This window comes from Phaethon aethereus (genome assembly GCF_964289735.1).
Source record: "Phaethon aethereus genome assembly, chromosome: 7".
NCBI classification, from domain to species: Eukaryota; Metazoa; Chordata; class Aves; order Phaethontiformes; family Phaethontidae; genus Phaethon; species Phaethon aethereus.
Genome location: NC_138583.1, coordinates 31,172,974 through 31,183,565, shown reverse-complemented (window position 1 = coordinate 31,183,565; position 10,592 = coordinate 31,172,974). Strand labels below are relative to the sequence as shown.

General features: G+C 39.1%; 1 protein-coding gene across 2 annotated transcripts in view; it reads right to left on the bottom strand.

Annotated features, from left to right (window-relative positions):
• Positions 1-294: 294 nt before the first annotated feature.
• VTI1A (vesicle transport through interaction with t-SNAREs 1A) overlaps positions 295-10,592 on the bottom strand; it is a gene marked incomplete at its 5' end in the record, with an annotated part of 274,237 nt that continues 263,939 nt past the window's right edge. For both annotated transcript variants that reach the window (XM_082002562.1, XM_082002563.1), the window contains one exon: positions 295-1,022. In XM_082002562.1, the coding sequence (XP_081858688.1) occupies positions 929-1,022 (94 nt within the window). In that variant the 3' untranslated portion in view covers positions 295-928. The remainder of the gene's footprint in view (positions 1,023-10,592) is intronic.

Here is a 10,592-nt window from a genome sequence, read left to right as displayed (position 1 = left end):
CTAAAAATGTTTCCGACATGCAGTCTCAACATAGTCAGGCCAATGTTATAAATCTAGATTCTGGTTTAATGCACTGTAATCATGTATTTGTCACTGAACTATTACTTAGGATGTCTTTTCAATCAGCAATGAATAGATAAGTATCTTTATACATCTTCAAGAACGGCCTAGTGTGTATGCTTACCAGGACCTATATCAACATTGGAAGATTTAAAACAGATTCTACAGATGGGTTGTGGTCACAAATACATTTTGGGTAATTGACGTGTTATCATGATCTTCATAAAAGTGGAATTGTTTTGAATAAGCAGAAAAGAAAGCCTAATTGTTAAAAAAATTGTTAAATAGAGTGTTGTATTCATATCAAATATTAAACATCATCCTAAGGTTGCTCTCTATTTAAAACTCACTACTGTTCTTAACCAGGTTACGTCGATTACGATAATTCATGATCGGGAGTTAGTCACAGGAGACAGGTTCACTTTCTACATCACTTGGAGTCTGCTTTACTTATATTCTATATCACAGAAGGTCAGATACTGCTTGATATTCATACACCCCACATAGCACAAGGAAAGTGCAAAGACCCCTCTTTCCTCACTAAACTCTGGCAACTTAAGGCTAATTGTCTGGGGTAGAATTCAACACACGTTAAGTCTTTTTATACCCGAGCAAGCCCTCACCCCAACAAATATTAAGATGCTGAAAACACTCAGGTAAAGACAAAAAATGTAAGAAAAAATAATCAACCCCACATGCCATCAACTATGCCATCAATAATACAAAATATTTTACACCCCTTGCACCTGAGTTGAAGAGTGGAAAAGAGAGGGAGACTCTGTCAGTGCAAGAGAATGATTCATGTGACCACTTTGTCTTAATTACTCAGAACAAGCAGTTTGTTGCTGTTTAGTGAAGAACAAAGACATCAGCGTCCCTTGACAGAAAAAAAAATAGCCATCATGGTGGTGAAGATGATGATGACTGCCAGAACAACGATCAAAATCCGGTTTTGGATGATCCTGAAAAAAAGCAGAAAAGAAAAAAAAATCAGTGAATAAAATAAAATAAACCCAAACAAAACAGCAGAATATATAGAAAAATCATAACAAGAAGCACCCAGATAAATGAGAAAAGACATATGCTCACAACTTTAGGATTTCCTATACCATTCTTTGTATCTTGGGGTTTTTTTTACTACTTTCAATTTTCAGTGCTCCCAAACATTTATTTAGCTATTAAATCCAACTTTTGCATTCAGGAAAGAATTAGACTTTTCTTAATTATGCATACACTTGTACATATTAGAATAACTGAAATACATCATGTTACAATTTATTAACCTTCTAAGAACAAATGAAATAATTAGTCCTCAGTTGATGCAATCCAAGCAGGGTGGTCTGTAACACTAAATGCCACTACATTTTTTAAAGCCATTCTGAAACCTTCACAGCTTTTTTTAATCTGAACAGAAACAATTTATTAATTTTCAAGGGATTTTCCTATTAAGGTACAAGATTTCAAGGAAGTACATGTCAATGAGATACTTACTTGTACTAAAATACCAAGGGAAAAGTATAAAAGATGGTTTTGAAGAAAAGGATGATATAAAGAAGCAAGTGTCAAACTGTGAAGCTTATGTTGTAAAAGCATCTCCTGTCTCTGTAGCATACCTTTACTTATGGTAATAGGCAAATGTTACATTTTCTATGTAGTATTAAAAAAAAAAGGAAATTAGTAATAATAAAAAGATGCCAGAAGTAGAAAATTCTAATATTGTTCAATCATTTGTTGGGAGAAATCCCTGCGTCTAAAAGCAGACGCCAATTTGCTTCAGATTTTCCCTGAAATTAACAGGTCGATTAAAACAAATAAATCGACAAACAGTGGAATTTGAGGCATTTTATGGGAGGACTCTGGATTGTAAGAATTCAGCATTTGTTATTCCATTCTCACAGAGGAGGAAGAATATTTTCATAGGCTCTTCATGAAACAGGAACTTTTGCAAGACGTATTTGTACGTGAAGCATCTCGTCAGAATTGGAGAGGTATAGCAAAAAAACCTCAAACCAAACCAACAGAAGAACCCTAAGTTATATTTAGTCTTATTTTATTTTTTCTCATGCTTCTGCAAAAGAAAAGAAAAGGAAACAAAACAAAACGGAGCCTTCACCAACCAAACAATGGTAAGAAGAGGTAAAACTGTGTTTTGTGAAACATCAAACCAAGGACAAGGCTCCAACTTGAAGACAGGGAATGTAATGCGTTAAAATGAGCATATTTCACGCAGAGAAATAGAGAGCAGAGGGGAGTTTTCCTTGGTAAGTGTTTTTCATTTGGATGCGGGGGGATATACATATAAATTGTATTGGGAAGTGTAAAGAAAAATGCAGTTTTAACCAACTCCAGCGCTCTCCTTGCTTACCCCCCACCTAAGGAAAAAGCAGTAAATGGATGGATGAAAACTGTCACATCAGACAGACACCCTCCCCTGTGACACTCTAAAAGGACTAGCTCTCTATCCTCCTGACAGGTTACAAAATGATCACATTTGCTGACACGTCTTCCGCAAAACTGCTTTAGTGTTTGTGTCCACTTTCCTAGCAGGAGATGAATGGGCTGCTTTGTCCTCATTTATCACTTAAAGCTGAACTAAGGTCTGTCTCGTTTATTTTTCCCTTCCTCACTAGAAAGGCTCAACCACAGCATTAATTCTTTCGCGATGACAGCTAATTCAAACTTAACAGGCAATATTTACTCTGCCAAAAGGATGAGGAGGAGGGAGGGATGTTTCTCGCTGTTTTTTTTTTTTTCCTAAAAAAAAAAAGTGTAGCAGGCTAACAAAATAAAGCTAATTAAGGGCTTTTGGTTCTTGTTGGTTTGCACTTCAATTTAACACCTGAACTTACAAGCTTCTCTTTTGTGGCGGGGTGTGACATTCTCTGCCAAACACCTGATAACAAATGATTTGCCCAGACAAATGCATGAAAACCAGAATATATATTTACTCACTCACCCTCATCACTCCTGAAAAGACACTCAGCAAAATTGAAACTCAGCAGTGAAATAGATTAAAAGCATGAAAACTCTTAAAACATTCAGCCTTAAGTAATACGCAGTGCAGCTGGCTTGACAACCATTTTATTTGTGGGATGTGGGCCCCAAGGCATCCATAATGCTAATTTACAAAGGATTAACTGTGAGTGAAACTCGCTTAATCTAACACATAGTTAGGCAAAGGCATACATAACAAACTGAGTGTTTAAATCAACTCCTCCTATCTCTGGCCCGCTGAAAAAGCATTTCATCGTCTGAGACTTAAAATTAAAGAAAAATTTAAAAAAGCACCAAATCCTCCAAATGCTTAATTTTTAATACTCTGGCCGTACACACCCGATCGCAAGATTATTTAATCAGTGTCCACGTCTCTCAAATCCTTGTCAAGAGAACATTGAGCGAGGCATGCTGCCACCTGTATCTGCTAATTGAAGGTTCACTTACGGTGTGAATCTAGGAAATACATATCAAAGTTCAATTTCTAGGAATCTGAATTAGTCTGCACAGTGCAGCAAAAGAATATCATATTAAAAGGAACAAATTAATCATGAAATAGGATGGATGTTATCAACAGACTCCTACACTGAATCATTATATACTTTTAATATTCAAGCCCACAGTTAAAGATTAATTTCATATCTTTAAAAAAAGAATAACATCGAGTTTTACTGTTTTACTTTCAAGTGAGAAAGCAAAATTAAACTAACTGCAAACTGCCAGAAGGATGGGTCTAGAAGGAGAACGACAGAGCCGTTTGGTAGCAGCAGGACAGTCTTGAGGAGGGCTTAGCAAGCTGTGCGTGTTGAAGTCTGGGTCTGGGAGCTGCTGCTCAGACAGAGAACACAAGTTCTGGGTATCAGCACATTTCAGATCTCAAAGTCAACAGGCAAGGGCGACCCTTTGGAGTAAAGAAAAAATCAAGAGGAAAGGGGGTTTTGAGTGATCCAAGGCAGTCAGGCCAGCTCACAGTGGTAGAACAATGGTTGGCATTGGCAGGACCCATCTGTAGGGACGCCCATAGTACTGTCACAGCCAGACACCGCCAGTGGGCATTGCTCTAGGCAAAGCATCAAGGAGTTTAAGTGGGGGAGGGAGCAATAATACCAAAAGAGAATAAAATGGGGCCTAACATTCACTACAAAAAAAAATCCCAAAGGCTAACATGCTTGCAAGAAGCAGATGATAGTCTTTTATCTCTGTTACACCTTAAATTCAATGAAATCTGGTGAATGAGGAAGCCCAGATTCTTCTTTGAAAATGCAAAGCATGTTTACAGGGTAAATAATTTAAGAAAGAATATATACTTGAAAGAAGATACCCATTGAAACATCCATGGCTAAAATGCCTGAAGGCAAAAACTTGTGCATTTGCATGCTGCATTTTATTAAGTTAGCACACTGTAGCTTTAAAAGAATGCATGGCCAAATTAAGAGGAATGTGTGACTGAAACATCAAGGATTCCTCAAGTTTACATTATGAATCATAGTGCTGTTGATATGAGATGAATTAACCATTTAGTCGATGCAGCTTAGGCCCTGAATTCACACCAAGTTCTGCTGGAGCCCAGCGTGCTGGAGCTCATTAACAGCCCACGTCTACTGTTCCTTTCATACCTGAAACTCTAGGAGCACAAGGGCTCATTCTACTTTGAGTTAGAAGAGACGAAAAATCTGAGCTTTTAAACCAAGTTCCATCTAGTTTATCATGGACAGCAGCCCAAAACATTTGGGTGCAAAACCACACAGAAACAGTAACTAAAGCAGATGTGAGGGTAACATTAACCGGTGCATGGGAAGCACACGCTGGACTGACATGCCAGGCTATCGACGCAGAAAGTGCATCCTATCCCCTTGAGTCTCCTTCTGCTCCTCCTTTCTAACTGCCTGATTCTCCATCCTGGCTTCTGGTCACAGTGCCTACCCTCCGACCACCGTCATGCTGAAGGCTCCCTCCAGCCCCTGCCAACTTTGTGAGCTGATCAAGGACACCGTCCGCTTCTAGGCATCACCTCTCTGATGCACATGGTGACTACTACTTTGAAGAACAAGTCCCACATCCATTTCCAAACACTGATGTCCCTGGCAAATCAGTTCCCCACACTCCTCCACGGCAGAAATTGTGCTGCCTTTCCACACTTCAAAACCCAAAATCATTCGCTCCTCTCCCTAGCTTCACACGCACACAATGGGTTTAACTTTGTTTGTGACATGTTTAGATTTGCTCCGTATAAACACAAAGCAGTTCCCGAATAAGCTTTTGCAAACCTGACATTAAGGATGCCAACCGTGTTTAAACCCTTTTACAAAACTGCATTCATTAGCAGGGGAGTGCACGACATCTATATGGGTTCAGCCTGATGTCTTGCACATGTCTTAGTGCCTGATTGACCAGCATTGAATAATGATGCCTTGCCATTAAGCACTGATGGTACAATAACAATTGTCATGAAAATTAGCAATCACGGTAACATGTTAACAAAATAAGGGAAATAAACGAACCAGTGCAGACTCTGGATACATAGAGTTTTGTGGCCTTAACTTGAAATAATGAAGACTGGAAATAAAATACCGCAAAAATTTCTTACAGAAGCTCAACTCTTGACACTGGTACAAATAAAAAAAAAATAGAAATGGCTTGAGGGATCAGTTAGCACACATTCATTAGAACACAGGGCTTTATTCTTAAAGAAAGCATCTCGAAAAATAGTGTCCTCAAGAACACAGACTGATTGATGATGGAGCACTGTCCAACAGTGTTTCACTGTAATACATGTATTTAAGATTTAACTAGAAGTGATTCCTATCCGTTTACTGGGCAGAAAGGCTTGTTCTCTGTATACAAGAATACATTTAAAATGATAACTTTGAATACTTGGCTATTATAGTTTTGTGTGCCCTTTTATTTGTGGTCTGCAGTTTTTCCTAACATGCAAGAAAATAGGTGCAAGCAAGTCAGCAGTAAGTGATTTTTAAGTGCCCAATATTCATGTGCAAATCAGCAGATTCAAACAAACACAAAGTGTAGGTCTAGTCACATAGGAAAATACATACCAGTCGAAACTAAATGAGAATTTAAAGTAATATAGCGATACTCAGATACCTGGACAGGCACCATTATTACTATATATAAGGACATCCTTGTTATGATATATCAGGAGCTTTCAAATGGAAGCACTAGACCCTACACAGGGGAATAAAATGTTATGATTGGTAAAGCAAAGCCTTAGATACCTAATGAAAAAATCTCTAAGTTCAGGGTATCTGGGGGCTCTTCAAGTAACAATTCATTTTTCCCATCTTTAGATTTGAGAATGCTTTTCTTAAATAAAAGCAACTGAAAAGAACTAGACAGGCTGTGGCAAAACATAAAGATATGGCAACCTCCTGAACTAAAAGAGTAAGAGAGCAACCTTGCCGCTGGTTGGAAGTATCTGACTTGAGACTTTTTTCGTCATTAACAACTGAAATTAGAAAACAGAAATACCAGAGAAAAAAATATATGCACAAGTTGCATACAACTTCCTGGCTCTCTTCTAGCTGGCCTTGGAAAAAGTGAAGAATTTGGAAAATACTCAAGGTTTTTTTTCTTCCCCTCAGCCCCATCTCTGAAAATAAGTCCAAGTTCTTGGTGCTCTTGAAGCCAGGAGAACCGATTACATTATAATTGACATTGTATAATTAAAGGTGAAAAGGCTTTGGGGGGTGGTGGAGAGGGAATGGGACCCCCATGGTTTACTTCATGACAAAAAGGCCACACTGCCTGGGCTCCACCTCCAGCCTGAAGAGAGGCCATTCCCAAGCAGAAGCCTATTTGTGTTCCTTCCCAAAGGAGTCTCTTCTTCCTCTAGGGGCAGGGGCTCTAGTTTCTTATGTGTAAGACCTGGGGAAAACCCATTAAAAATTGCTGAAAACTGAGCAGATGATAATAAAATTAAAGCCTCAAAAATGGAGGAATGGATAATAAAAAATGATGGCATTTTTCTAGCTGACAAGCAGAGTTTTTTGAAAGAGGCAGGCCATACAAGATGCCTAAGATATTGTTAATAGGGCTGAGAAGTTGTGCAGCACTACATCCTCTAGCTTTAAAGATCAGTCTTAAGGACTGGGGCTGTCTACTTGTAATAACATGGATACCAATCTCTAGTTATAATATTACACTCAAACCACATCAATGTGTTTCCACCTGGGCCTTGAATGAAAGAATGAGTCATGTAATAACAGGTGCAGGGAGGTAGTCACACTATCCAATTTTAAACATCTAAATTATATCTAGCTAATCTCTCTCAGCTCCTTGTGTATGTAAGCTAGAGTCCTGCTCAGAACTGCCTTCTCTTTTTCCTGGCCATATATGCATCCCGGGAGAACTAGTCAGTTAAGTTAGCTGGCTAGGTTAGATGCCTACAGATTAAGGAGGGATGAATATCCCTCAAAGCTTGAAGATGAGGCCCAAGCAAGAGTGACAATTCTCCCAAGACCAAATTTGCTTGGAGAAAGCTTGCTAGCTCTGAAGGCAAAATCATACAGGAAAGGCGTTATCATATGGCAAAGTGCCTGTAGTCTCCCATTAATCAGAAATATTACAGAGATGAAACTCACCAGAAAAGCAGATGTTCATCAATAATTAGCCAACAAATACCTTGACTCATCATCCCCCTTTAATGGATCCCATATTTGCACATGAAATTATAACCAGAATCAAATACACTTCCCCTTTGACAGTTTTTCTAGAGGAGCGAGAGATAGGACAGACATCCTGCTCTGGGATGAATGCCTCCTGAAACACAGTGGGCTTCCTTGGCTCAAGGAACTATGTTTTTCACCTTGCTGTGTCATCTTCTGACAGTCTTACCTTTAAGATTGAAAAATAAAATTATTTTAATGGTATCTGATAGTTAAAACACTTATTGAGAGGTCTAATGCATAATGGAAATCTTGCAATACATTCCAAATGTAACAGAAATCTATGAACAACATTGGAGTATGGTATTATTTGGTATCCATCAGGATTATCACAGCTGGCATGAGTCCTGTCTCAAGGAGCTGGCAGTCTCAGGAGGTGCAAATAGCACCCAGGTGACCACAGGAGTCTGGGGGGAGTAAGGGGGGACCGAGTGGCCTAGGAAGGGGAGATACCTACAGGAATTATCGGAAGACAAGTGTGCGCAGACGACAGCATGCAAACTGCGAGAATAGGGAAAGCCTGAAAGGGGACCACATGGACATGGGACCTAAGATAAAAAGGCAAAAGGGAAGGGTACTGTACATCTTCTACCAGCTGAGATTTTATTCATTGCTTATTTTTAAAACACATGGAAAGGTATTTCTGAAGGATGAAAAGTACCCTTCCACTGATGAGAAACCTTGACAGGGAGCACTTCTCTGCACAGTTGTGATGCAACTTCAGCTCTCTCCTGTCTCCATGTCCACTCCTTCCATGGAGGGAACAAATTCGATTATTACTGTCATTAGGAAGAACAGTGGGTGGCTTCTGGGGCCATGGAAACTCACCAACCAAATCTGGAGGGGGATTAATTCATTTCATGCAAAGCAGAGGAAACACCAGATCTCTTTTGCAAGCCTAAATGAAGATCACGTGCGCAGTGGCAACTGCAAGTGGAAGGAGTCAAGGTTGTATTAATCTCCAACCAGCCTTTCTCAGGGTACTGGAGTATCAAGAAGAACAAATCACACATTTAGTCACCTGAGCATGACTAAGAACCATAGGCCTTAGCAAACATTATGAGTGCTTTAGAAAGAGTTCTGAGGGGGGTGGATAGCCCAGCTGTCAATGTAATGGCATTCTTCAGCACATTGGTTGCATGAAGCCCTGGTCCCAAAACATCTAAATGTTAATAGGAAAAAAAAGCCCCAAACCCCAGCCCCCTTGTCAGCACTCAAAGCTAAAGCAATTATTTCTCCAGCAGAATAAATGTATGCAAGCTATAAAATGACAAGAACATACATGATCACACATTGACTTTTATGATAAATATAGTTAAATTTACATTCTGTGCAATTTAAAGAAAACCAAAATGCCGAAAGTCTGCATGTTATCAACTTTCACAATCATTAGAACCCACTAAAATATGTATCTTAAACAGATGAAAGAAAGTAACTTCTTTCACCCTGCCTCACTTCAATTAACAATTAACCTACAGCTTTTAGGTGTGATGAAGCTGGAGACTGGACATTACTTTGCTTGCATTACTTTTCCCTTATGACACGGTATTTGACTGGGCGTCTTTTTGTATGGCAAATTTTCTACAATTGTCTTAACAATGTTGACCTCTTTTGTAAAAACCTGAAGGCATCTGCAGCAATTGTTCCTGAAGATGTGCTATCCAAAATGTTACCATTTCATGGCACTTCTTGAATGATAGAACAGACTTTTTTTTTGTATATATTCATTTTTTTTTCAAATGCTATAAAAGAAAGGAAAACAATCATGGCTAAGGCCATTTGTGAGATGGCATTAAAAGAGCCTACTCTGAGACAGATAAAAATAATGAGAATCTTTCTGTCAAGAAGGATTTAGAAAATATCACTAGCATTATTAAAATTTAATTTTTTACTGTGCTTTTTGGTTCCCCCTTTTCCAGTGATAATGAGCAGGACTGCACACCTCCACATTGCTAGTACTTGTTTTGAGCAATAAATTCAGCCTTCCAGTCTGAAGACATTTCAGACAACAATTTTGACTGCTATAGGCTTATTTTTCAACCTGTTCTGTGCTTTGAGTCTTCCTATAAAAACCAGTTCATAAGCTAATTTTCCACAAGGCCAGTGGAACAAATAAAAATCAATTTTTGCCCAACTGGTTCAGAGAAAACCTGGGAATAGTGAAGACAGAACAGTGAAAAATAAAAAGAATCAATGTATTCACAAATGGTTTACCTGATAGAGAACTATCAAATTAGTTGACAGGAGATACTTGCCACTATTAGAGTATTTTCTTTTCAGTGTGTTACAGTATTTCTACGAGGGGAGCAGAAATGCCTCTACTTTGTTATGACCTCAGACACCTCAGTTTAATAACCACACTGAGATTCCACGCATTCTGTAAAACTACCGGGCACAAAGTCAAAGTGCAAGAGCACTTGCAGATCTTGCAACTGGAGGGACCTGCAAGCCCAACCTGGCTTAGAGTGGGTAAATTTTCGTGATCTCGTGGAAGGAGGGAAGATTCCTCTTTCAGTCAACACAGGGAGACATTCATGACCTCAGGCCAACCTTGTCAAGAGGAATTTGGTCCATCAAGAAAGGAAAAAGTCGTGAAACACTGCCCAGATTTCCCTCCCCAGTTAAAAACCCAAATGTTCAGAAGCACGCCGAAGACTAAGTAGTTTAGTATCTCTTGGAGACCAGAATACAAATGTCTCCAAAGATGGGAATCCCATCTGTAGGCTTCAAAACTTTCAGAATCCCACAGACAATTCAGGGCATAGACATATTGTGGCCCAATCCATTTCATCATCTTCTCTGCTATTTGGGCAAGCGTTTTTGAAACCGTGATACCAAGAAGGGATTGGATAGGTA